The sequence below is a fragment of the Simochromis diagramma genome, unplaced genomic scaffold (genome assembly GCF_900408965.1).
Source record: "Simochromis diagramma unplaced genomic scaffold, fSimDia1.1 OVJJ01000501.1, whole genome shotgun sequence".
NCBI lineage: Eukaryota > Metazoa > Chordata > Actinopteri > Cichliformes > Cichlidae > Simochromis > Simochromis diagramma.
In genome coordinates, this window is record NW_024387320.1 from 6,342,976 (window position 1) to 6,370,564 (window position 27,589).

Here is a 27,589-nt window from a genome sequence, read left to right on the forward strand (position 1 = left end):
CGAGATATTTACTCAAGTTAAAATGTAGCAGGGCCGCACTTTTCTGTAGCATCAATTTGTAGCCCAAGACGTTAGCGATTCAGTGGCATCGATGACATTCACATGTTTTTATTTACAAAGGCAGCCTAGAAAATATGAAGGCTCCTCAAGGAAATCGGGCTGAGACAACAATACAAATAAGAATATAATACAAATAAGAAATAAGGCACAAAGTATTTCCCCTGATAAGTTTCAAGGAAGTGAGAACATGATACATCCTTGGAGTTATGTGGTTAAAGTTATTGACTGTCGCTACTTTCACTTAGCTCCACTATTTACTCTGTGTGCTGGATATTAACCTATTCAGTGTTAATTCCCAGAGTAGTTTTGTGTCCGCTCAAGCAGGTTCAGCATTTGATTGTGATTCTGCAATTTTTACAATAAAGCCACAAGCTTCTCTAGCAAAGAAGATAAACCCCAAACCACATGCTTTCAGTGACTGATAACAATCTTCTGTTGTTAGCAGCCAACGTCCTCTCTGGTGCTAGACATATCCGCTGCCAGAAAATTGGTTGCTACAGTGTTCACAGGGTGAAGATTGGTGAGGAGTGCACAAAGTTCCTTTTCTTTTAGCTGTTATGGTTACACCATCTGCGCACTCATAGTGTACTACATGTAGCCATACTCTTGTCAATATGAATCCACATCCATCCATCCATCCAGTTTTTGTGATGTTCAATTGAGACAGTTTGCCAGTCTGCCAAAGCACTAACACAACCTACTTTAAATGCACATTTGCACATAAAATAGCATGCACCAGTATATAAGCATTTGAGATCAAACTAGTGTTAAATGTATATAAAACTTTGTGTGACCACAGTAACAGTGCTTCAGCCACCAGTAGAGGTTAGCTAACCTTATTATTCTGTGTTAAGCTTGCATGACTTTCTTTCTTTCTTACTTCTTAAACATATGGACTCTCAGAGTGTGCAGAAGGGTGGGAACAGAAGCTACATAATAACTGCAGGGTCATTAACAGGAAATACCAACAAACACGCTGAGTGAATGTGTATGTGAATGCGTATGTGTGCGTGAAGCCGAGTTCCTGTCTGACATCCACCAAAGCAGCTTGTCTGCTCCATAACTGTCTTTCATGCTGTAGCTATTTTTATCTGAATGGCCAAAATCAGGCTGATTTTATGTGAGTTTTTCCGAGTCCTCTTTTCTGCTGAACGGGAGAAGTTTGTTACTTAAAGAAACTTAAAGGATGAGTTTTAATGTACTCCCTTAAAACGTTTGTGCTGCCTTTTGCTCATGTTTATGACTTTCTGCAAACATATCCTCTCATCTTTTCTTTGGTTTATTTAATCATGACTGGCTGACAGTCTGGATTGAATCACAGACTGGCTGGAGATCTTCAGTGACTTTGCTAGGAAATCTACCCCCCCACCACTACCCACCACCCGATCTCCAGCTAAACATGGCTAACACCAGCTGTTCATCACTACAAACTACTTCACACTACTTATGCAGTCATTGTTTACTGAGTCCAGTAACAGTGAATTAAACAGTTGGAGTCACACAAAGTACTTCTGATGTAGTTATTTATTTTTAGCGAGTAGCCGGATGGATCAGATGAAAGGCTGCTTTTTAGACAAGCTTTTTTGTCCCCTTGGTGACCAACAGGCAACACTACAAAGCCAAAAGTCTACAGATGTGCTAAAAATCTGGAAAGGGGAATTACAGAAGTGCTACTCACTATTATCCGCATGTTAATGCTCTCCCAGTGCGAGAATAGTGACCTTTACTGAAGAAGGAACTATGCTAATGATTTCACAAGGTTCTTGTCAAGAGACCTTTTCTATCATCCACTTATCATTGTAATATACACATGCTATAAACAGCAGGATATAACCGGCCGCTATTTAAAGGAATCCCTCGTTATGTATCCAAATCTGACAACCAGAATCTGTACTGTTGTAAGTTACCTGAATACAGATGGACTTTGTGCGTTCTTTTGCACACATTTTTTGCTTTTGCTGGCTCCAAACACCATTTTGGTCAAGCATAACAGATTTCCAACAGCTAATCCAGATAAGAGTTGTTACAGAGTTCCCCGAGGGTGAATCCTGGTTATGCTACATTGGATCCATATTTTAGTTGTAACCAAGATCCTGCAAAACTAACACAGCCATCAACCATCAACCTGTTTGTTTGTTTGTTGTTGTTTTAAAAAACATTGGATACTGCCTGAAGTGCTGCTTCTCTGAACACAGCATTAACAATACTTTAGATGGTCAGCTGACCAGAATTAGAGACCACATGATGGCTGAGACATTCCACTGTGCTCACACTGCAGACATAAACTACTTTAAATAGAAGCAAAAAGTACATTAGGAAAATGTAACATCCTCTTTCCATGCGTTTGTAAGCTTCTGGGAAAGTGAAACATATTCAGATAAGCTTGTTAATATTAGCAATGATGTCCACTAGATGTTTTCTTGCTGTACTCACTGAGTGATCGGCAGATCAGGTCTTTTTTTCTGTGTCTGGTGAAAAATGTCACAACAACAAGGAGTTTTGCATCCGCTGCACTCGCTATGTTGCTTCATTGTAATTCTCAAGATTAAGTTAGAGGCCTGGAGGAAACTAATACAAGGTTATAATTCAGTAGCAGAGTAAGAAATACTGAGATCTATAAAGTAAAATTAGTATTGTAGAAATTGTTTCACAATTGTATATTACTGCATTTTAAAGTGTGAAAATGTTATTTTTTTTTTTTTTTAATAATTTAGTTATATTTTCTGGCAGGAAAACAACCTGTACTGCAAAAATGATCCAAATTCCAAATAGTGATTTTTCATTTTTTTTGCCTTATTATTGTGAGTCTTACGAACATCACATTGGATTCAGTCGGGTTTTAATAGCACTTGAAACAATGCATATTGTGGCTATTTTATCTTTTTATACTTAATTTTTGTACTTTATACTTTTATACTTAATTAAACAATTTCTAGTATCTAATCTAATCTGTTCATTTATATTTTCAGAATTTTGAATTTTTAAAAAAAAATTCAAATTCAGCCTTTTATGAACATGAATTTGCAGGCCGAATAGTGCTTTATTCTTAAAGCTTCACGTGTTTCACAAATGAAAACAATAGAAACAATAGAAACATCCGTTGTGAGGATGGATTTTTTTTTAGAATAAAGGAGTGTTTTAAACTTTAGAGCCACGACTGCTGTGTTTTCTGTCTTCACACTTTAAGAGAAGGACTTCTCATATTTGTTGTTTCTGAATATTTCCTGCGCGCCTTGCACGGTTCAGACAGTCACATTAGATCAACGCTAACTTCATTCACACTTTAGTGACAACTGAAGACGAAACGACTCTAACACACTCACACACCGCGCGCGCTCAGGCGGGGCTTAGAAGAAACACCATTGCACACGCACGCGCGCAAATAGAGAGGGGAGGGTCTCCGCGCGCTCATGTCTCAGTTTCATTGACTCCATGTGAAACTCTGCTCAGCTCAAGTTTTCACTCTGTTTTTTCGGTTTTTAACATTCAAACTCTCTCGCCATAGTTCTTCTTTCGTACTGCACGTGTTTGCCCGAATAAGAACACACAAGTCTCGTGCGAAACCGGTCAACGCACGAGACTCTTTAGGAGACTTGGGGAGCAACAGGAGGATTTACGCACGAGCGAGACCCGCGGGGAATAATAAAGTGGATTTAACGGAGACGTCTTTCACGCGCTGCTGTTCTCCTGAGTCTGTCAGCCCCTGGACCTGTCTGACCCGGGATAACAGCTGTCTGACCCGGGGTAGGCTTTCTGCTGTCTGAGCGGTACAGTAAGCGAAATGTGGACCGTTTATACAGTGAATGACTGATAGAGCTGATGAAGAATCAAACAGTGCTGAGGAGTCAGGCTGAAAAAAATATTTCTGTGTTAACGGTTCAATCTGTAAATAAACTGGTAATAATGGCAGCAGTCGGTAAAGTCATAATTCTTCATATGACCCAAAAGTTTGGGGGTCCTCGACATTGGAAACTTGACAACAGTGTGTTTGAATGTCTGGACCATTACTTATAGTTTTTAACTAGCTGTTATTAAGCTCATGTTTATTTAGAAAAGCGTAATTTTGTACTTTACTCTGTAAGAGCAACCACAGCCCAGCATGATTCAAACAGGCTAAAATAAGCAAATTAAGATGAATAAACAAATCCAGAGAAACAAAAGCACAATGAAAAATAGATTTTGCAGTTTTCCAATTTTGGAAAATCGACTTGATTGAATTTTTTTGTTCACTTTTAGACAGGAAGAAAGATTGGCAGCACTCTCACTCACTCTTTCTCCTGATGTATAGATTAGGAAACAGCTAGATGACAGTTAGTTGAGCTTTGCATATGGGCTGGAAGCAGGGGGAAACTCATAGCCAGAGCAGACAGCAGAAACACTTAGATTTTTGCACTGATGGAAAAGTAGATGTAACTTTTCTTTAATTTAACCTGAACAAATTAAGTGATTTCCTCTGCTTTCAGTCTGTGGTTGGATATAAGCAACCACTGGCTGTGGTTTCTTATAAAACCAGACACCAGAGTACTTCACAGGGGTGCGTCTCCTAAGTAACTCTGAGACTGTCTGACAGTAGATATATATCAGCATGGGTTTTTTTTTTGGTTTAATCATCCGGTTATCTCATGTCTAGACTCAGTGAAACATTTAAACATCAAAAACTCATCCTTTAATTAGATTACATTTTGTTATTTACATATGCCAAAACTCAGGCTGACATACTTAGCGTGCTAATAGTCTGTGCACTGTGGTGTTAAGTAAAGTGATGCATGGTCAAATTAAACATACTTTGTTCTCATCTAAGGTATCGATTGATTAACTGCTCATGAATTAAGTAAATTAAAGCTGATTTTATTCTTTTTTTTAATACATTTTCTGTTATTTGTTGGGAAATTACAACAACAAACAAGTCATTTGAAGTGAGTGAGAGGATGAACCTGTGCAAATTCCCCTTTTTTCAATAAAGTCCAGTTAAATGAATTACTGATGTCCTACAGTGGAAACGTTGGTAATAACCTCACACTTGTGGAATGCCACATTTTGGGCAATCGTCACATAAATCCCACTCAGACACAACTAAACTGTGAAAAGAAAAATCTGGGAAAAATCTAAAGGAAACTTTAAAGATTTGCTTCAATGACCAACTGTGTAGCGATAAAATGTAAATTCCCGTACTCATTCAGCATAACCTCTGTTTTCTTCTCGCAGTTTGCCCTCCATCATGAAGGTCTCCGCGGCCAGTGTGTCTGCACTGGTCATGGTCTTAGTTCAGACCCTGGTTCCTCCTGCTGCAGGATACAGTCTGGATCAGGACCACAGTCTGGAGTTTAAAGGCCCGCCTTCCTCCATGTTCGGATACTCAGTCCTGCTGTATCGCCACAACACAGAGAGCTGGTCTGGATTACTACTAGTATTCACATTATTGGTCTACTAACAACTCACCAGCCCCCTCCAACCCTAACCCTGACTTTTGATCTGTTTATCTACTACTGATTGTCCAACTGATGTGCCGTTGATCATCGTAAACTACATTTCAAAGAATGCTACATGCTAGTAATAACCTCACTCATGCACTTTAAATTGTAAAATAACTCACAGCTGTTTTTACAGTCTTATTCTAATTGATTTAATTGCCATAGTAACGCTCCGTAAGCTGCCATCTTCACACAGTATCACTTTGTGTGTGTGTGCCCACACCAGTTAGCCAGTTCTTGCCAATGAGAGCAGCTCTTTGATGCTTCACACACAGATGCGATTTAGATACTTGAGACAAAGACAAAACCAGTGCTAAATGCCTCTCTTTCCCTCTTTTAGGTTAGTAGTCGGAGCGCCAGTCGCAAACACATCCTCCGATCATTCAGTGTCTCCAGGAGCTGTTCTCCGCTGCAGCATCGCTGCTGCTGGACCCCGGAAATGCCACCACATGACTACTGGTATGTGTTTTTGTCAGCGTTTGCGTTTAGTCTTTTCCCCCTGCGTTACTCCAGCTGTTGATGGAGATGAAACTCAGATGAGAGATGCAAGTTCAGCCAAAACATCCTTTATTGTGCTAGTGTTATAAACACATATATTTAATAAGCCTGGATGTACTGTAGATGCTATATAAGGTGAGTGAAGGTGATATGCTGACAGTCAACCACGTATCCATGTTTATGCAGATGTGTCTTGGTGTGGAAAGACGTGTGAAGCCGAGCAAGATCACCAGTGGATGGGAGTCAGTTTATCCAGACAACCTGAAAAGGAAGGGGGACACATCCTGGTAACGCACACACACTCTCTCTGTGCTACTTAGGTTTTTCCCCCATGTTATTGATGCTCAATGAGCGACACTAAACACGTTTTTCTTAGTTTTATCATCTTCGTTGGTTCAGCAGTTTCCTCAACATGATCGTTGTTGTGACTTTGGTGTTCTTGGTGGACTTTCTGAAACACCATTTGGACATAAAGCACGTGGCCTGTGGCAGTTCTGTCAGACAAACCTCGAGTTTTAACAAAATGCTGTTCACCATTCTGGGTGAAGAGTGGTTTTTACAGTGTGGCTGTTCAGAAAGGCTGTAAACTTCTGGTATTTCCAGTGAGGTAGGGCAGGATGCCATAAAACAGACACCATCTGAAAGACTGCAAATGACAGCGGATAAGAGTTTGCAGTGCTTAACATTTCAGGGCCAGCGATGGTTGGTGGTGTGCTTTGAAGGCATGGTGCACATCATATAATTATATAAAAAAGGTATTTTTTAACAATTTTTATGGAAATCCCTTTTAGTGCTGGTTATGTAAAATAACTTCTCTGTATCATTCAGCATTTCAGAGGAGCCATTGTGCTGTTATGTTTGTTTGATGCTGGGAAAGTGGTAGGTAGTCAGACTAGATTAGTAACATTACCAATGATGTCCACAATTCAGCGCTCACTGAGCTTTTAGCAGATCCTGCACACTTAGGGATGTGTCTCTTTTTTATTATAGTGACAAATGAATATCCTTTGCACTCCCTGTTTTACTCTATTATGATTCACAACATGAAGCAAAAAGAGGGAGTTAGAGAATTCAGAGAAACTAATCCAAGGTGCAGGGTCACTGTAGAGAAACCGTCAACGCACATTAGAACAGTATCATAAACAAACTCAGAGGTTATGGACTCTTATTTTTTTAAACAAAAATCCATTTTACATCCAGCTTTATGACAAAGAGTCAGCAGTCATTAAACAGCAGGTCAGTCACTTAGAAAGCCTGAAACATTTGCACAACAGACAGCAACATTTGAAAAGCCTGAAGGCATTTCTGTTACACACAATGGAGGCAGTGATGTGATTGAGAAAGTATTTACAGCACCAAATGTCTCCTCACTGTGATCGTCTGTGTAGCACAGGGGGGGAAAGAAGCAAAGAAACATTCAGGAAAATGATAATGTTCAACACACACACACACACACAGTTTTTGTTACAGTGACTTAGGTCATGGGAACAACAACAACACTCTGCTACCAACGTGTGACTTAGTAATGAGTGCATGTCACATGTTGTTGGTGTGTGTGTGTGTTTGTGTGTTTTCAGGCCTGTGGTCACCGCTGGAAGAACGTCTTCTACTCAAAGAAAGATGGTCAGAACAACAAGCTTCCGAATGGGGTGTGTTATCGTTTTGGCAGCGACATGAAAACTTACAAGGCTATGACCCCCTGTTACAGAGGTACACACACATGCACACATGCTGCTCTAATGGTTACACTTATTCCTCTCTTCCTACTAGAGAGAACAACTTTTTGACCTAGCAACCTTTTGTAGAACAGGGTAAAGAACTACAAATTACATGATGTCAATAAAGGTCACAAACATACAGTTGTCATAGTAAAACGAAACTCACCTGCTAACATTTCTGTGGTTTTACATATCAGGACATAATACAAATAAAGTGGCAGGTCTTAAAATTACACAGTGATATTAATTATTTAACAGCTATTAAGTCAAAACAGACACAGTCCTGATTTTATATGAATTAAGAAGGTAATTAAGAGCCAGATGCATCAAACGTTGGCAGTTTGCTGGTCTGGAGCTTTGAGGTGTGTGTTAACACAATGCTCAGGAGAAAATACATCACAATGATTTTAGAGAAGCTGCCCATCAGTCAGGGAAGGGTTCATTTATTATTACACTGAGAGAGTTTATTCACAAGTGGAAAACATTCATGACAGCTGTCAGACTTCCCAGGAGTGCCGGTTCCAGCAAATGCACTCCAAGGTCAGACTGTGCAATGCTCAAAGAAATTACAAAAAACACCAAGAGCTACATGTCAGACTATGCAGGCCTCAGTTAGTATGTTAAAAGTTCATAACAGTGCAATTAAAAAAAGACTGAACAAGGATGACTTATTTGGAGGGAGAGAAAACGGGAGAGTGCTGAGTTTGGCAAAAACAAACAGCATTTCAGCCCAAACACGTCGTAGGAGTATTCTAGAGTCAAACGTGTGGACCTCTGTCCTATATTTAAAGCCTGTACCAAACTACCAAAATCATGCAGTGTCCCAAACGCAACAGAAATCTGCAGCTTCATGGCTGACAGAGGAGAAGAATCATAGTGTTACAATATCCAAATGTTCAAACCTAAAGCCGACTGAAACGCTGTAGCAGGACTTTAAGAGAGCTGTGCATGAACAGCCGCCCCAAACCTCAATGAAGGGAAACATCTTATAAAGCAGAGTGAGACAAAAAGACTCATGAAGTCTTTTTTACTTAGTTTTTCACACACTGCTTCTGCATTTTGTCTTCATTTTTTGTTAAATAAGTAATGTGACAGTCCAGTATGTTGTGTTATTGTACATCTCAGGTTATATGTACCCAATTTTAACATCTGGTAAGGACTATTTTTTATTTTGCTTGTTATCTTTAAATAATGTCCTGATATGTAAAACCATGACCGTGACTGTAGCGATATGAATGTGTGTGCATGTGAAACCAGCAGCTGTTCAGCTGCAGAGGGATTTATTCGTTTGTTCACCTTCACCTTTTGACATGCCTGTGTGTCTCCTACAGACCACCAAAGGAAGTTTGGGGAGGATTATGGATCATGTCAGGCGGGTATTTCCAACTTCCTGACAGAGGTCAGTAACATAAGCAACACGGTTTGTTAAAATTGTGTCATCCCTGTTTCCTCTTGCAGACTGAATGTGGTCCATCCATGTTTTAAAAAGCCATCTGCTCTCCTCTTGCTGCTCCTCAGGCTATGAAAATGTATAAATTCAAGTTTTTTTTTTAAAAAAAGAGCAAAACTGTGACATAATCAAACCAGAAGTACAATTTTAAAGCAACATATGTGAGAGTCAATCTAAGATATTTAGCTATACATATAATGCAGCTTAAATAAAGTCATCACATTATAATATAGAGGCTCTCTCTTTCTCAGGATCTGGTCATCATGGGGGCACCAGGGACATCTTACTGGACTGGTTCAGTTCTGGTCTATAACACCACCAGCGGGAAGATTTCAGCCTACCTCGATAATGACAACACTGAAGCCGTCAAATTTGGAAGCTACCTGGGTACGTAGTCCACGCGCCCCTCCACCAGCACTGCTGATGTTAGCCCGCTTCCAGAATACAGCTGTTACCTACCGGTGTTGTGCTTTCACCACAAGCCTCATCAGAGAGACTCGGTCTGTGCTTCTGTCCCTTCCTTTAAACACAATTCTCATTCTGTGGCTTGGATTGACAAAATGTGAAGGTGAAGCTCTTTGATTGCTTTTCACTCACACGCTGTAGCCACCATGTGGAGGTAAAAAGTCTCACGCCCAAAAGGAGATTCACTGACAGGTGTTCACATAAAGCTGATGTTGGTCAGAAGACTACCTTAGTTACTGTTCATGCAAACATTTCCTGCCACTTCACAGCAACGCCGCTGAACACCGGGGTTCATTCCTTGCTGTGAGACTCAAACAAAGGAAATGTTCTGTGCTTTGTTAAATATAGTCTGATCTGGTCTATAAGAGACAAACCTATACAGATTTTAGGATAAGTTTTAAATTAAAAAAAGCAAGAAGAAGCAGCTTCCAGGATATGCTATCACTGGTACAGCTGCTCATGGCTATGCTGTGTGCTGTGGAGACATCATAACAGGTCACACAGAGGTAGCACTTTTTCTGTCTGTGAATATGATACTTACCTTAGTTTCACTTCAGTGTCCAACTTAATTTTAGTTACAGCTACTGTCATAGATTTCCTTCCATCATTTATGGAGCTTTCACAGAGACGTGAATAATAGAACCAAAAACATTGAGAAGACTCTATCTGGTCATTATTTTACTGTACCTGTTAAAACGATTCCTCCTTACTACCAAAGACCATTAAATTAAACTAACAATTAAAGCATTTTTGGCTTTAAGAGAGAGGAACACTGGCTTTTTCTCTTTCTCTTGTAAGATCTGAAGTTGGTGTAAACAGCTTTAGCAAAGGAAGTGGCCAAACAGCAAAGGCTGATTAAAACACAAACCGTAGTTTAGTGTGAGTTCACTTAACCTGCACATTTATTAAAATGTCGAACTAGCTTTGCTAAAGTCAATAAAAGTATTCCAGGTGGAAGTTAAATTTGGAAATGTAAGTAAGTTGATATAAACAGACTTTATGCGTTCAGTATTTTGCTTACCGGGAGAACCAAGTTTAAGCTTGTATTTGGGGACAAACACGTAGCTTTGGTTTCAACGTCAACTGGTTATATGCGTTTTGGGCCCTATATATATATATATATGCAGTGTGCTCTCATCCTCATAATCATAAACTGCATGTGACAGAGATAACCACGCTGTCGCCACCCATTGGTTTGCAGAGTCTCGTTTTAAAGTCTTGATTTTGCATTTTGGCGCTAAATTATCGCCACACCACGTTATCTGACTTAAAGCAAACACTGTCACTGCTGATAGCTGCAGGAACTAAAAAAAGCTCACAGCTTCACAGTGAACATGTTTTTGGACAAACTGAGAACTTGCCCTGTGGAGTTTTCTTGTATAAAAAAAGTGTGCATAGCCCAAACGTTATTTTATTTATTGATTGTTCTTTATTGTAAAATATTTGCAAAGCAAATTTAAAGTCTAATTATTACATTGATGTTGGCTTAATAACTTGAGTGCCTTTGCTGGTAGACTCCTCCTTTTGTTTGTGCCTCTTAGATCAGCAGACTTATCTAAAAACATTGGCAGGAATACGTGTCATGACACCTGCATGTACACATTTACATCCTGTGTTGATGCATTGTTTTGCACTTTCTAGCATCACTCCTGTATGGCACAGACATGTATGGTTAGTTTATCTTGTTATTCTGAATATGTGCCTTATACCGCCGAATCACTATACTTTATTAATCCTTGAGCAATTTAGGTGTGTATATAGTCTGATGATGAAAACGTTACGCATGTTGAAACTGACAGGTGAAACAACTGAAAACGGAGATCATAACATCGCATTTGCAGGGGGATGATTAGATGAACATAGTAATACAAAAATCAAAGGAACTGAGATCTATATATTTTTCTAATAACATATAGATCTTAATCTGTAATGATGTTGGTGCAGATTGGCCCATGTGTTAAGGAGGATAAAGGGTACATATAGACATGGCATAAGTCATATTTATTTGTGTTTTCATTTAAGAAACCAAGAGAAAAAACTCCCACAAGATAATGTCAGAAATAGAGGCTATACAAACGCATTTTAGCATATGCATCACCTTTCAGTGTGCATGAGAAACAGGAAGCCAAGCAGAGAGGTGCTATGTTCTGAAAACTGTAGGTGAAAACATCTTCAAGGTTCTCACGGGACGTAAAAACCACAATTACCAGTGGTGAGGAGCTGAGGAGCTGCTGAAATGACAATTATACAAGCTCAGACTGCAAAATGGTTTCTTCTCACTTATGATGGGGGTAGAAACTTTACTGAGTTTTGTCTTCAGGCCACTGGTGTATGTGGTTATGTGTGTGTGTACACAGGAAACAGTTTCAGGAAGTTTTTTTTTTTTTAAGCCTGTGGTTGTTTTTGACTTTTTCGTGTCTGTGCATTGCCACACACAAATGGTTTACCTCAGTATAGATCGACCACATGCCAAACCTGATCTGAAACCTTAACCAATAAATCAAATTTTCACCACTGCTGGTAAAATTGTGTCAACCAACAGACTAGTTTCTACCTTATTTTGCTGTTTCAGGTTGATGTACACTTTGTAAACAGTTTTTATACAGTGTTAATAATATGAATGACATAAGGATTTATTTATTTACACTGAGAAGCAGAAGATTAGCTTAGCATTTAAGTCTATAAATGGGGTAGGAGCTAGCTGAGGTCTATTCACAAGTAAAAGAAATATCCAGTTTTCTCTAAAGATCCATACTGAAAACATTTTAGTCAGGAAGCACAGTATCTGGTAAAAGTTTTCAACTGGGAAGTCCAGCAGCCACCTGTGCGGTGGAAATACGTAACAACATAGCTTTGCAGGTTAGCTGTGAACACAGGCTTGTGCCAAATGAATGAGCAGAGCTCTGATGGTTCCTTTCCTGCTTCACAAGACATTTCCTGAATCGGTTGCTCTAGAATCACCTACCAAGTGAATGTGTACTTGTACAAGTGTACTTGTGAATTATGTGACATGCCTGCATACTCGTGTGGATCCTTGTGCCCACAGCTACGCCTCAGTCATGTGAAAAAGCGCCACACTGTGCAAATAGCAGTTTAAGTAAAAGGACAGAATTGTTATTATCAGGCAGAGTATGACAAACATAAGAATATCAACATTTTTTAAACTTAGTGGAGTATTAATATTAAAGTAAACTTCACCCAGGCACTCTCTCTCTGTGTTAGCCCTGTGTCAGACTGGTGACCTGTAGCTGGGATAGGCTCTAGCCCCACCGCGACTCTGATAAGGATAAGCAGATGAGAATAAATGGAAGCTTTACCCAAATTAAAGTTTACCTAAATTAATCATGTGCCGTGCTGTTGTTCAGGCTATTCTGTTGGAGCTGGTCACTTCCTGAGTCCTGCAAGTGTGGAGGTGGTGGGTGGAGCTCCACAATACAATCAGAAGGGAAAGGTAAGACCTACCTGACTTGCAAGGGCTGCACCGCCAGCCTTCGGTGCATCTTTGGTGCAGTGATGTAAAGATTTCTTATTTGTGTTATGTACAGCAGATGTGATGTTAAATTCAGTGACTGTGTGTATACACTGTGCAGGTCTTCATCTTTACAGTAGACAACAGTGTGCTACAGATTGTCGCCCAAGTCTCTGGAAAAGAGGTATGAAGCTCCTTAGCATTAATGTTCCCCATTCAAAGCAACCGTCTGCTTAGCACTTAGCTCATGTCTTTGTGTAGCTGGGATCCTACTTCGGCTCCAGTGTTTGTGCGGTGGACCTAAATGCCGATGGATTGTCAGACCTGTTGGTCGGTGCTCCGATGGCAACGGGCAACGTGAGAGAAGAAGGGAGAGTCCATGTGTACATCAACCAGGGGCAGGTAGGCAGGAACACTGAGCATGGTATTATTTTACTGTGATGCTCTGATGTGTTGATTGTTTCTGCTGTCAATCCTAATTTCACAGTTCCATACATCCATGTATAACGAGTAAAACTTTCCCTGAAGAGATGAAAACATCTGATTTATGTGACGCTATGAGGACGGGTCTTTGTGAATTAAAAATAAAGGAACCTGATCGTGAACACAGACTTTATTTTCTTTCTTTCTTTACACTTTCTGAGATGACCTGTTAACGTGTCCTGTGTCCTTTCTCAGGCAAAGCTAGAGGAGCAGTTTCAGTTGACTGGCAGCAACGCCTACGCCGCCCGATTTGGAGAGAGCATCGCAGACCTGGGAGACCTGGATGACGATGGTTACCCTGGTAGGGATCACACGCCGACTGATCTAGAAGTTGTTTTTTTTTTTTAATTGGAGCAAGCTTTGGTATACACAACACCGCTGATACTACTACAACCAGAAGTACTGAATATGTGACAGTTAATGCTAGAAGTTTATAAAATCTTCCTTCTTATGCTTCTGAAGACTACTTCTCCTATAAATACTTTTAGTATTAAAAATACATTAAAGGAAATATATATACCAGTAAAAATAAAGATAAATCCTGGTGGCAGTACTATTGCAAAATGTAAATATCCCCTTAACTGTCTTAGTGCAAAAAACATGAAGTCTAAGTAACTGTTGCTTCAGATACTACTAGTCCCACTGCTAATATTACTGCTGGCGAACCTGCCTGCAAGTACTATAACTATTCCTAGTACTAAGAGTATTGCAACATTGTTTTTCATTCTCTTCCAAGTACTACAAATAACAGAAGATTTTGTACTGCAAATAAGTACTATACTTAAACGACTCCTGCTTTTACTGTTTCTGCTCTTGCTACTGCTAACAGCACATGCTCTGCTGTTGCTTCAGTAGCTGTCACAGTAGCACAAAAACCCACAGTGAGCAGCTGTGGGTTCACTTGTGTGCTCCAGGGCACCTTGAGAGTGGTAATTAGAGAGCTGCTCTCTTTACTTTCTGCACAGATCTACTGCATTAGCACAAACATTAGAAATGCTACTACATTACTTAACTGGCTGTTGAGCTACATAACAGAAAAACATGCATGTAGTGATGATGTATTTTAGGTGCCTTACAAGCCAACCAACTACTTGAGACTTCCTGATAAGTAACACAACGCCCTAACACATACATCAAGACCCCTACCTTCTGTGTGTTTGTGTGTGTCTGTGTGTGTGTTTGTACGTGTGTGTGTTTGTGAGAGGGGTGGAGGGTGTTATTATGTTCATTAAACGTTAATGACATACTGTTGTTGCTCTGTAACTGAACATGCCCTCTAATCTGCCACAGCTAGATAAAAGGGTGTGTGTGTACCCATGGTCTGGGGACACACTGTATCTGTTCACTAACACACACACACACACAGACACACACACACACTCACAGGGTGGACCCACCTAACTTTTGGAGAAAAAAGGAAAAGTTATAGTCATGAAATTTTACTATGAAGACTGATTTCAAGTTTAGCGTTACAGTAAACTAGGAAATATGGTAAGGCAAGAAATAAATGTAAATCAGTGTGCTGATGGCTGAAACAATGGAAGTATCTCTGACTGCATTAGTGTGTCCATGACCTCAATATTTTAAGGATACTTTAGTTAAATATTAAAAGACCATACTAGTGTTTACTCATGTTTATATACTCTTGCATACTTTTATCCATCTGAAAAAACAAGAAAGGACAAAAATTACCCTGTGAATTTAAAAATTAGTTTGTTAAAAAGTGTGAAAATTTTATGTAAAAAGTCACAAGAACCAACGACTACTTTGAAGAAAAGAAATCAAAGATGAGGTTAGGCTGAAACAGTGCTGTGAAAAACTATTTGTCCCATCCTAAAGATAACCAGAGTAAATACAAATGCAGATTTTAAAATATGGTTCATTTCACAGCCTGACAACGATCGGTTACATGCAGGAAGTCCAGCTCTGGTTAAACCAAACCCAAAAAGTACAAAACAAGGCTTTTTGGAGTGGCCAAGCCAAAATCTGGACTCAAATCTGATTGAGATGCTTTGGCTGTTCGTGCTTCAAAACCCTCCAGTGTATTCTGAATAAATCTGACACTTTGAGGTTCTGCAAAGAAGAGTGGATCGAAATTCCTCCACATTGATGTGAAAGACTCATTGCCAATTGCTTGACTGCAGTTCTTGCTGCCAAGGGTGGCACACCCAGTTATAAGGCTTAGGGAGCAATTACTTGTTCACATAAAGTAAGTTTGGATAATTTCTTTCCTTTATTAAATTAAATCATAATTTACGTTAAAAACAAACTATATTTTGTGTTTATTCAGGTTTTCTCTGACTAATGTTACAATCTCTTTGATGATCTGAAAAAGTTAAGTACAAAAGTGTAAAAATAAAAAAGACAGAAATCAGGAAGGGGATGAACACTTTTTCATGCCACTGTAGGTTGGTGACAAGTGGAAAACAAGAATCCTTTCAAGTATATAAATACAAAATTGTGTGTGTGTGTGTGTGTGTGTGTGTGTGTGTGTGTGTGTGTGTGTGTGTGTGTGTGTGTGTGTGTGTGTGTGTGTGTGTGTGTAGATGTGGCGATTGGTGCTCCACATGAAGACGACCTTAAAGGAGCTGTGTACATCTACAACGGCAGAAAAGACGGCATCTCATCAACTCCATCCCAGGTACAAACTGAGCAAAAACCTCCAGGGCTGAAAAAAAGAAAAACTGCAGGTTCTCAAATGAAACAAGATATGAATGTCCCAATTTTACAACAGAAGTAAACATGTTTTCAGCCTGGTACAAAACAAGGTTTTGTTCTCTAAATGTAATTCCCCCAAGATGTATCTGGGCAAATTGTTATATAACTCACCTGTTTAATTTAGAGAATAACGTGTATGTGGGGGACTTACCTGTCTATAAGTGACAGGCAAGGGCTATAAATGAGGATGACGTGCAGGTAAAAATGTCACTTACTTACTTTTTACTTACCAGTGCAATAACATGTCTAACAAAAATGCAAAATCTGACCTGATCCCCTTGCTCAAAGAGAGATTCATAAATAATTAAATACAATAGATAAAAAATAGAAGAGAAAAGTAGCACAGATCCAAGAGTTAAAGCTATGAATTTGTAGTGACTGGACAAATCAAACCAAGACAAATGATCTATTCTTTCTTTAAGACTGAGATCAGTAAAAAATCAGAAAGTCCTGACCAGTGGCTGCTATATTTGGCCTTTTGGCATACTTGCCTGCACATGCTTACATTAGTACTTATATCCTTCTGTGCTTTTAAGTAATATCATTACACCAGCTTTCATGGTATACCTACCATTGTGCTTTCAGAGGATTACTGGATCCACCCTTGGCCATGACCTCAGGATGTTCGGCCAGTCGCTGAGCTCTGGCATTGACATTGACGATAACGGTTACAAGGGTAAACAATTCTGTGCCAAAACTTCTGCCATATTTGTTTCATTAGATCGTTTTAAGCAGGCTGAACCCGCTCTGTCTCTGCAGATGTGGCAGTTGGTGCGTTCCTTTCTGACTCAGCCGTGGTTCTCAGGTAAGTCGTCACTGAAGCTTCCTGTTGAAACTTTACCCAAAAAGACTCCATCTGTAGTTACCCTCTTCTCATAGTAGTGAACAGGAATGTTTTTTTAATGTATGTAGTGTGCAAGAGAACCAAAAGTGTCCCAACATCTGTGGAAAATAAGGTGAAAATAACAAAATCCTCCTGCTTTATTTGTTTTCAGTTGTTTTCAGTGATTCATAAACCCCAGTCTGCATGCTGTGATAATTTCTCTGACTGTGTGCTTGTGCTGCAGGACCCGTCCAGTGATTCAAGTGAACGCGTCTTTGATCCTGCCGGAGCAGATCGACGATCGGATGGCGCTGTGCCGAGAGCTCAAGCATCCAGCTCCCTGCTTTAACGTTACCATCTGCTTCAGTGTCCAGTCCAGACATTTCAGGGGGCACATAGGTACTGCCCTAATTGCACCTCTTTAGTGTATTATCTGTTAATTTATAAAATTTAAAAGCTACCTATGTTTAAAAGTAAACACCAATCAAGCACATCATTAGAGTCAGTGACAGCAGGTGGATGTTACTCACCGAAACACTCCACAGCAGCAACCGTCCCCAGTGGCACCCAAAGCCTAAGCAGAGAAATCCAAATGTCCCCTCTCCCCAGCCACCTCCCCCAGCTCATCCAGGGAAACGTCCAGGGTTTCCCAGCCCAGCTGAGAGATATAAACTGTACATTAATCTCTGGCTCTCTTCCACAGCGTGTCTTTAGTCCTGTCTCCCTCCCCACACCCCCAACTGGTCACAGCAAATGCTTGCCACACCCTGAGCCTGGTTCTACTGGAGGTTTCTTCCTGTTAAAAAGGATTTTTTCCTTCCCACTGTCGCCAAGTGCATCTGATAGCTGGGGTTTTCTCTTTATTATTGTAGAGTCTTTACCTTACAGTTTTTAAATTAATAATTGTGCAGCATGCCCTAGGGCTACCCCTGGGCCTCCTCCTGGAAGAACATGCCCGGAACACCTCTCCCGGGAGGCGCTGAGGAGGCCTCTTAGTCAAATGTCCAATCCACCTCAACTGCCTCCTTTCAGTGTGGAGGAGTAGCAGCTCTACTCTGAGCCACTGTCGAGTGCCTGAATTCCTCACCTTATCTTTAAGGGAGAGGCCAGTCTCATTTTCGTCACGTCTCCTTCACTGTGCAGCCCTTGTGACCATTGGTGAGGGTGGGGACATAGATTGACTGGTAAATTGACAGCTTTGCTTTTCCACTCATCTGAACATCTCATAAAAGAATGTAGTGGTCAGCTTTATGTAATCGGTCAGCCAAAGCTGCAGAGTCACACTCCTACTGTCCTTATCGTAAAATACATAAATGCAACCTTCCAGCCGTTTTCTCTTTCTCCCTCTATCCTCTTCTACAACAGCAATGTGCCTAATTGCAGTTTCAGTGCTGGGATTGGATGATAGCTTCTCCAAATGGCAACATTTGTTTTGCATAAAGTGTACAGCCTGATTTTTGAAGGTTGTTTCTCTCTTCTCTTTTTCAGATCTTCAATATAATCTGACCTCTGACCTCCTCCATAAACCGTCCTTCCCACCTCGGTTCTATTTCCACGGTAACGGATCGTCCAATATCACAAATGAGCGTGTACGAGCACGACAGGGGCATCTCACTTGTGTGGCGCATGTGGCTTACCAAAGGGTAATATACTCACCCACTGTCTATTTGGGCATATTAACATATGATGCACTGATTGGATTAACAGCAGTGATGCTAAAATGTTCATCTTTCCTCCTCTGAACCCTTTTTCTTTCCTCCAACAGAAAGATGTGAGGGACATTTTTACTCCGGTTCAGTTTGTGGTTTCTTACAGTCTCAGGGAGACAAACAGCCGCAGAGCCTCTTCCACATCCTTCCCTCCGTTAAAACCCATTCTGCAGCGGAGCGCAGGACACCGCAACACCATCACCAGCCAGGTACCAAGCTAGCGTACAAAGACCCAGCAAATAACAGCTAGAACAGCCCATCATGCACACAGTAATCAATATCTATATTTATAAATCTGCTCTAAATAAAAATGAAAAATTTCTACTTGCAGTTACAACACAATGAATTAGCTTAATCAGCTATAAAAGCATAGATGCATAAGTTTAGCATACTCCTAAACTAACACATTAAGCCATCTGCAAATTATTATTTTTTATCTTTGTTCGACCTTTGTGTATCAACAAACCATCTCGCCTATCCAGATGTGCTTTCAGCTGCATCTCAGCACATTAACACCCTCCTGCTGTGTGCGTCCCCCACATGTTGCTCACACTCATAAAGCAGTGCAGGAACAGTTTACAAGTAGGAATTCACAGGTGGAGTTAGTCATCAGAGGGTTTTTATTGAACCTCTCAAGTTGTTTGATGTTATCTGTCAGTGCGCCCCAGGGCAGCTGTGGCTACAATGTAGCTTGCCGTCACCAGTGTGTGAATGTGTGTGTGAATGGGTGAATGACTGAATGTAGTGTAAAGCGCTTTGGGGTCCTTAAGGACTGAGTAAAGCGCTATACAAATGCAGGCCATTTACCATTTATCACTGAAGTAACACGATCGAAATGTTTATTTATTCTCACGGCTGCCGCTAACCCGCTGCTTCTTTTCTTTCTCTCAGACTCGTTTTGCTCGTTCCTGCTCCCTGGTGAACTGTTCGACAAACATGCAGCTGTCAGCTCATCTAGTGCTCCCACAGTAAGATCTCTCACACACACACACTGCAGGGAGCTGTGTGTGAATGACAAAAAAAACAACAACAGGGAAACAACCGGAATATAAGTGAAAAAAAAGAAAAGGAAAAAAGGATATCAAGCTGTTGTGTTTGCATATTTTTGTGTAGAGAATGAATGTGTGCTGTATGCTGTTGTAATTAGTAAGTGCCAGAGTTGCTGGTTATATTCAGCTTCACACTTTGGGCTCCTGAGATCAAACTGTAAAAATCTGCAAGTTAAAACCAAAAAAGAAATCAAAAGTATTTCAACAGTAGAGAAAGTTTGATTCTGAGCGATGCTTGTTGTTTGTCGTGTTTGTCTTCAGTCAGCAGGAGTACTTTGCGCTGGGATCCGGGCAGACTATCATGTTGAAAGCCTCACTGCTGAACTCTGGAGATGACGCCTTCCTGCCACGACTGACACTACGGTTGCCCAGCAACATCCACTACATTAAAGTACTGCAAAATGTGAGTCAAACTTTCAGATACCCTCTCTACTTTTAAGATTTGGCTTAAATGTTTCCTTTTTAACAAAGCTTATAGTAAGGGCTGGATCAGGTGACCCTGAATACTCCCATAGTTAAATTGCAATAGGTTTAGGGAGGGGTTCCCATAATGCACCAAGTGTTTTTTCTTTACACACCTCACCTCTCTCACTCTTTATGTGTTTATACACAATTTTGCATCGGTTACTAATTTTAATCTCTTATGTCTGGTTTCTTCCTGTTAAAGGGGAGTTTTTCCTTTCCACTGTCGCCAAGTCTGATTTCTTGTTCTGATTGTTCGGTTTTCTCTCTATTACTGTAGGGTCTTTACCTCACAAAGAACCTTGAGGCAACCATTGTTGTGATTTGAAGCTATATAAATAAAACTGAACTGAATCAATAGATAAAATGGTGTGTAGCTTGTGTGTTTCAGGGTCATTTTCAGGGCTGTTTTTAGGGCAGAAAAACATACCTACCGTCATGTATGTACTCCTAAATGGTCCTGGCTGAGTAAGCTGCCAGAGGTGGATGCTGATTGGGTAAAATGAGAAAAAAGTGCCATCATTCTTAGAAAAACAGAACTCTATTTGAGAACCTAGATGAAGATGAACAGCAGACTGCTGCTCTCTTAGATAGTGTCATCAGCAACCATAGGCAGATACAATGGACAGCAGTATGTTTCATGGCTGGTCTTACAGTTAAAACTGCTGTGTAAACAGATAGTCACACAACTGTTAAATGATTATTGTCAAAATTATAATACATAACAAAACCAAAACAAGTCTGCTTCTCTTCAACCAGGAGGACAATGTGGTCAGATGTGATGTCACACAGGAAGTCAACGCTACAACAGTGGGTGTTGACTGCAGTGTGACCAGCTTCTTCCTTCCAGCGCACACCCAGGTAAGCCCGAGCTAATTGGAGGTAATCACACACTGATCACTTACTAAAATTATGAGGAACCTGAATGTCGTGCTCCAGCCAGCTATTATGGGTCCTCAACTTCCTGTGGTCCACATATCAAAGGTCAAAGCGGGTTCTTGTGCTTTCAGTTCTCTATTTTTCCTCGACTTATCTGTTTAAAATATTGCAAAACGATCTGGTGAAACGGACCGCAGCTGGTTTAGAGTAGAGATTCCTGTATTGTGTAAAAAAGTTCTAGCAGCAAAAATCATAAAGAAGGAAGATGTTAAGTAATGTTTTTTTCTTGTAGCTGAATATCAGCTTTCTGTTGGATGTCAACCAGAACAGCACACCTGGACAAAACCTCATTCATGTCAACACCAGCAGGTAAATCTCCTCCGCTCACCTCACTTATGACAGTAAAGCAAACAAATGTATGAAGATAAAGTGTTATTGAAAAAGGAGTATGTAGAATGCAGATTAATGTGAACATTTAAGAAGAAACAATAATGAATATGAAATAGCTTTATAGACTTTTAAACCTTGAATCAAACCATCAGGGAGTAAAAATATGTGAAATTTATTTTCTCTGCAGTGATAACTATGAGAGGAGGGAATATCTCCATGACAACTCCATCAGCCTCACCCTTCCTCTCAAATATGGAGTCAATGTGAACATCCACGGGTGAGCTCACCTTGTTGTGCATTACTATTATTTGCTTTGTCAAAGGCTTTTTTGGGGTGTTTTTTTTAACCATGTCAGTGAAATTCATGTGAACAACATTTTTTCCTCAGAGTGCAGAAATAAAGGACATATTTAACTCCGGAGAACTAATCCCAATGCTTTCTGTCTGCCTGTTTACAGTTTTGTGACTCCCTCCTCTTTTGAAGTTAGAGATGAAGACTTGATTTCCACTAACTGCTATTCAGAAAGCTTCAATTACACATACAAGGTAGGTCAGCCTGATTCAGAGGGGTTTTTTTTTTCATATGTGATCAGACAGGATGCAAACACACTTCTGGATGCTTTAAATGCCAAACAAGCAAAACAGTAACAGATGAAGCTCATTGAGGTTAAATTTAACATTTGACTTTGGTAGACTTGTACGCATTTGCAGACAGTTTGATTTATGTGTATGTCTGCCTGTATGTATGTTATAGTAATACTAAAAACATTGAGTCTGTTCTGTTAAAACATGTCACTGAGCTGAGGCAGTATAACATTATAATACGATATTTTCCAATTTTTTTCCATTTTATCCTGATTAAACAACAGAGAGCACATAAATGATACTGTTTATGTCAAAATTTGATTTTGTGACCAGGACAATAAAAAGCTACTTTCGGCTGCTCCCATATTCACAAGGGATCGTCACACAGTGCAGCTCTGTGTATTTGATTTAGGCAGATTTTTAATGCCAGATCTTCTCGTGAGAGCAAACAATGATCTTTTTTTAAGCAAATTTAAACCACTACACCATGACAAGCTTTATTGCTGATCACAAACGCAAAGTTTAAAGAGAACTAGAAAAATTTGCATTTCCTGCAAAAATGCTGTGTGGATGCTGTAACGCTGAAGCTGTCTGCTAAAAATAGCCGAAAAAGATGAAAAGTAGCAAAACATTGTAATAACTTTGCAGAAGCATAAGAACTTAGCAAAAATGTAATTACTTAGCAGAACTGCAATAACGTAAAGAAAACATAATATTGGCAGAAATACAATAACATAGCAGAACTTAGCAGAAATATTGTAAATATTATATATATAAATATATAAAAAAAAAACTATATAAATATGACATATTATATGTGTACTGGCAGCACGGTGGCATAATGGTTAGCACTGATGCCAAGAAGAAGAGCAAGAAGGTCCTGAGTTTGACTCCACCATCTCCACCCACACACACACACACACAACCCTGATAAGCGGAAAAGGATGGATGGACTTATGTACTGAGTTTATGAAGAGTTAGATGTGTCAAGGTGGGATGTTGTGACACACAGAAGTGTCACGACATTAGTTGCATGACCAAACTTATTTATTTAAGAATGTAGGTCAGCAAATGAGGAAACACAGAGATCACGGTGCGAGTTCTGTGTGTCACGGCACTTTCAACAGCATATAGTCAAAGAAAATGGAATAGAAGAATGACTAGTTTGGCCAAAATAAAAAATATATTGGTTTCCAAAATACTTCATATGTGAAGCTAAAACTTCACAGCAGTCAATTTCATACAAAGTTTAGGAAAGTGTATCTGAAGTGGTCAGCGCAAGGTTTAGGTAGAATCATGAAACTGGAGCAATCACCATTTTTGCATCTGAACCAAACAGGAAGTTGTTGTTGTTGTTCATTGGTTCTTTCCTGGTAGCGAAAGGTGAAAAGCGAAGGTAAATCAGCTCTTGATATGACCCTCCTGCCTTAGAGAGTCTCAGCATCTTGTTCCATCTCCTTGCAGGTGTTAAACTCCGGTCCCAGCAGGTCAGTCAACACTGTGGTTGAAATTGCGCTGCCGAAGATCCTCACACCTTACCGTCACAGGCTGTTGCAAGTGGTCGATTGGCAGGTACATCAACACAAACATCGGCAGTGGGTTTGACACTTAGGTTCTGTGTGATTTCTCATGTGTCATGGCTGGAATTGAGGTGAAACAAGCCAAGAGCGTGAGAAAAGTTATTCGTAAATGGCGACAGAACAGACCGTACTAACACATGAATTCTCTCTGCAGTCGTCTCAAGGCGTGTGTTACATCAGTGACACAACTGTTTCAGTCATCGACGACTGCGACGCCCCTCAAGCTTCCTTCATCAAACAACTCATCTTCTTCTTTTCGCCCACCTCCACCCGTAGAATGGTACGCAAACACAGACACACACACACACACATAAAATGTAGTCTCTCAGATATTGCTTATGCAAGGGTGCAAACTTTAATTTTGTTCTCTATGTTCAGTTTTGTGGCCGCACCGATAAGGCTTGTGAGTGGTTAGTGTGTCGCCTTGGTAATTTGGAGGCGGGGAGAGAGGTCACCATCCAACTGGAAGCCAACCTGAATCCTGCCGTACTACGGCAAGCTCCGGTAACACACTCGCACGCAGGCGACTGATTTCACTGCATTTTGCCAGAGTTTCTGGTCCCTGATGCCTTTCTCTGTGTCTCAGGGTCGCCATGGGATCATGATCCTGGAAAGCATGGCAGTGATGTCATCACCTAAACAAGATAATAACACCATCCTGATCCAGGATCATCCTGTAGCACAGGTAAAACTCCCCTGCAGCCAATCAGAACACACTGCTGTGTGATCCGAGAGTCTGGGCTTCACAGTTGCCGTGGTGCAGCAATGTTAAAGATGTATGTTGCACATTTCCAGGTATTGGTGGAAGCAGTTTTTACCCAGAAACCCTCAGCGATGGTGAAAATCTTCATTGTCGTTGTCAGTTTAGCCGTGGGGTTAACAATCCTGGCAGCTCTCATCTGGTGTCTGTGGAAGGTACTCAATTTTTGTCTTTCAACATAAACTCATTTTTGTGACAATTCTCCCAGCAATAACTGGTGTATTTTAACAATCTACCATCTTGTAAAATATCATGGCTCAGTTCCGCGGTACTGACCAACCACATTATGTTACAGTTTAATGTTTGCAGTTGATACACATGCTTCACCTTTTCTTCTTCTCTTTGTCCGTCAGGCTGGATTCTTCAAGAGAGAATTACATCATAAGGAGGATGAGTTCAACAGAGACAGCTGGGACTTCGTTCCCAAGCACAGCAAAAGAGAAAGCACTACCTAACCCAGATTGTTCTCTCTGCCCGTGATCTGACCCCAAGGTGGAGTTCACATTGTACCTATGAAAGAGTGTTCATCATGCCTCGGTCTTACTGCAGCACTGTGAACGTCATCGGTCAGTGAAATCCGTCTACGCTCTGAGGGTTTGAGTCTAACACGTGACAGTGAACGCCTCCTGAATCTGACTGTGACTTTTTAAACTATTTTGCCGACATGCTTTCACAAAAAGGAACCAGAGAAATCCAAAGACCTGAAAGAAAAAAGACTGCAGCGTTCGATGGATAGAGGATTAATTAAAAGGGAAGTGAACCGGAAGTCATCAAATCTGAACCAATCGGAAAGCCTCGGAGCTTTCTGGGATTAATGACCTTCATTTTGACTCTTCTTTTTAGGAGAAAACAAAACAAAGAACATCACTTTCTATGATCTCAGGTGATTTAAACTTTGCCTCTGATTGGCTCGTAGCTCTGGGAAACCTTCCTTTTGTCTGTGTAACTTATTTTCTGAATTTTGTTCACCTGCTGACCAACACACACACACACACAAACAAACACACAAAGAGCTAACTCACTGGCTGTGCTGCATCATTTGACGCCTGTGGCACACACTGGATGTCGTCCAGCTGGAGGAAGAAGGTGATGGCTGCTGGGATTTGCTGGTAACAGGGGTGATCACTCCATTTTTTGCCTCCCACTATTTGTTTTGGGATGTGTCTCCTCTGCTTAAACCAGCAAATTTTTATGGCACAATCAGCTCATCTGATGCAAATCCACACATTTTTGTTTTGCACAAAGTTAGTTCACTGAGCCAGCAATGTTGACCACTGGCTGGATACTCCAACGTGGAGGACATGATCAGCTTATTAGCGCTATCTGTTTTTACCTACCCTCTTGCTTTTGCAAACTGCTTCACAATAGAGGAAACTGAGGGCAGTTTTGATGTAGGATTAATAGAAATTTCAGGGCAGAGGATTGAAAAATGAGCAGAATGCAGGATCTTTCCACAGTGGATCCTCCACTGTGCTGCCTCCTGGTGCTATGGTTCCTTAACCTCCCCGTGAGCCTGATTTCACACTTGTTTACAGTTTCTCTGACGCTTTGGAAGCCATTCAGGGAAGAAGAAAACAGGAAGCCATGCTGGTATGTGGAGGGAAAAACAATGAGAACAATGTGCAGCCAGATCAGCACAAGTGCACCACGCAGGGCAGCTAGAAATGAGCATTTCTCCTCCACTCCTCCTCCTTTTGGGCCCAGGAGGGTCAAACACACAGAATCAAACATAATGAGGCATGAAGGCTCTTTTAATGTGGTAACAATCACAATGTGATGCCCATGAAAAAGTTTGTCCTGTGGGAGTTCTTTAAATTAAAATTAATACAAATAAAACAAGAGAGGAAAAAAACATAAACGTGATGCATTTTAAATAAAGCACATTTAAGGTTAACCACTCCTACCAGTGTGAGGTAGGTGGGAGGCCTAATGATCTTCTGAACAAACACATCACAAACACTAAGTAAACATGTTTGATGTGGTCAGTTTTCTCAGTCATACTTCCTAAAACTGACACCTGGGCTTTTTAAACTGATAACTTGTTGGTTCAAGTAATACATTTAAAAAAAAAAAAAAAAGCATTGTGTTAACGGTCTCCATTTAGACTGTTCACTTAGCTGCTGCCCTCCACTCCGGTGTGTGTTTAATACAAATGCACCTCACAGATTCACACCGAGTGTTTTAATATTTTAATAAGTGACTTTGATGTTCTTATGTGAAGTTGTTCTGCACTGGAGAGTCTCACTGCTTTTAGCAACACTTTTCTATTAAAATAAAGGATTTTCTATTTAAACAGCTTGATTTTTATACTTTATTCCAGTTGCAGTATGATTTGAGTCAAAATGAGAATCTACATGCATACATCAGATCTGTTTTTGCTTCACCATCGTCTGCACAGATAGAAAAGTCACCTATTAATGCCTTTATTCAAACATGAACCCTTTGGGAAGTGAAATAAACTGGATTTTGAACACAAATTAAACAAGTTTGTTCTCTGCCACAGAAACAAAAACTGGATGAAAAAAAGCAACATATGAAATTAAAGTCACATGATCTGAGAGAAATGGGTAATGAAACTGTAGTAAATTGTAAACATTAAACCATTTTTATGTGCATTGGTCAGTTCTGCAGCTGATACATGAATAAAACTTACAAAATATTCACATTATACTTTGATAAAAAGAATATAAAATTAATACAGCTTTAAAGTAAAGGAGCTTTTTTATTTTATTTATTTTTCCTCTATGAATATATCGTTAAAATCATGGGCGGATGACCAAAGTTTCAAATTGTGAGTTCAGAGTCTGTACAAAGAGCACTGTTGAGTCATTTTGGTTACCGTGGTGAGTGTCACACAGAGCAGCGCCCCCTTGTTGTTCTCAGATGCAGCTGCAGGAGACAGACGACTCGGCCTCTTCCACCTCCTCGCCGTACAGAGTGATGAGTCTTGGGTGGACTCTGAATGCACCACAAAGACATACAGAAACACAGACACACAGTCAGGTGGATATTAAGGACCTG

The 27,589-nt window shown here is 40.3% G+C and overlaps 2 protein-coding genes across 4 annotated transcripts in view; one reads left to right on the forward strand and one right to left on the reverse strand.

The window, feature by feature from the left end:
* The first annotated feature begins 3,443 nt into the window (after positions 1–3,443).
* On the forward strand, positions 3,444–26,654 carry itga4 (integrin alpha 4). Of its 3 annotated transcripts, none has more exons than XM_040005850.1 (29): positions 3,444–3,832; positions 5,266–5,451; positions 5,872–5,990; positions 6,216–6,316; positions 7,607–7,739; positions 9,079–9,146; positions 9,449–9,584; positions 13,028–13,113; positions 13,253–13,315; positions 13,393–13,533; positions 13,810–13,915; positions 16,161–16,255; positions 16,918–17,008; positions 17,092–17,137; positions 17,400–17,554; positions 18,644–18,798; positions 18,921–19,073; positions 19,756–19,832; positions 20,175–20,316; positions 21,135–21,236; positions 21,547–21,623; positions 21,832–21,921; positions 22,102–22,189; positions 23,693–23,800; positions 23,963–24,088; positions 24,187–24,312; positions 24,395–24,493; positions 24,604–24,723; positions 24,922–26,654. In XM_040005850.1, the coding sequence occupies exons 2-29, from the start codon at positions 5,279–5,281 to the stop codon at positions 25,021–25,023; spliced, it is 3,078 nt and encodes a 1,025-aa protein (XP_039861784.1). In that variant the 5' UTR covers positions 3,444–3,832; positions 5,266–5,278; the 3' UTR covers positions 25,024–26,654. The 3 variants fall into 3 exon arrangements, with proteins under 3 accessions (XP_039861784.1, XP_039861783.1, XP_039861782.1); XM_040005849.1 differs by having other exon boundaries at positions 3,444–3,827; XM_040005848.1 differs by having other exon boundaries at positions 3,444–3,804.
* cerkl (ceramide kinase-like) overlaps positions 26,618–27,589 on the reverse strand; it is a 31,858-nt gene continuing 30,886 nt past the window's right edge. The window contains exon 15 of the mRNA XM_040005851.1: positions 26,618–27,526. Within this exon, the coding sequence (XP_039861785.1) occupies positions 27,448–27,526 (79 nt within the window). The 3' untranslated portion in view covers positions 26,618–27,447. The remainder of the gene's footprint in view (positions 27,527–27,589) is intronic.

Excerpts from the sequence above, each read along its gene's own strand:
- itga4 (XM_040005850.1), top strand. The coding sequence starts at position 5,279 with ATGAAGGTCTCCGCGGCCAGTGTGTCTGCACTGGTCATGGTCTTAGTT. Across the intron at positions 16,256-16,917 it reads TCTCATCAACTCCATCCCAG|AGGATTACTGGATCCACCCT; the intron begins GTACAAACTGAG and ends TTGTGCTTTCAG. Across the intron at positions 19,833-20,174 it reads GCTCATCTAGTGCTCCCACA|TCAGCAGGAGTACTTTGCGC; the intron begins GTAAGATCTCTC and ends GTTTGTCTTCAG.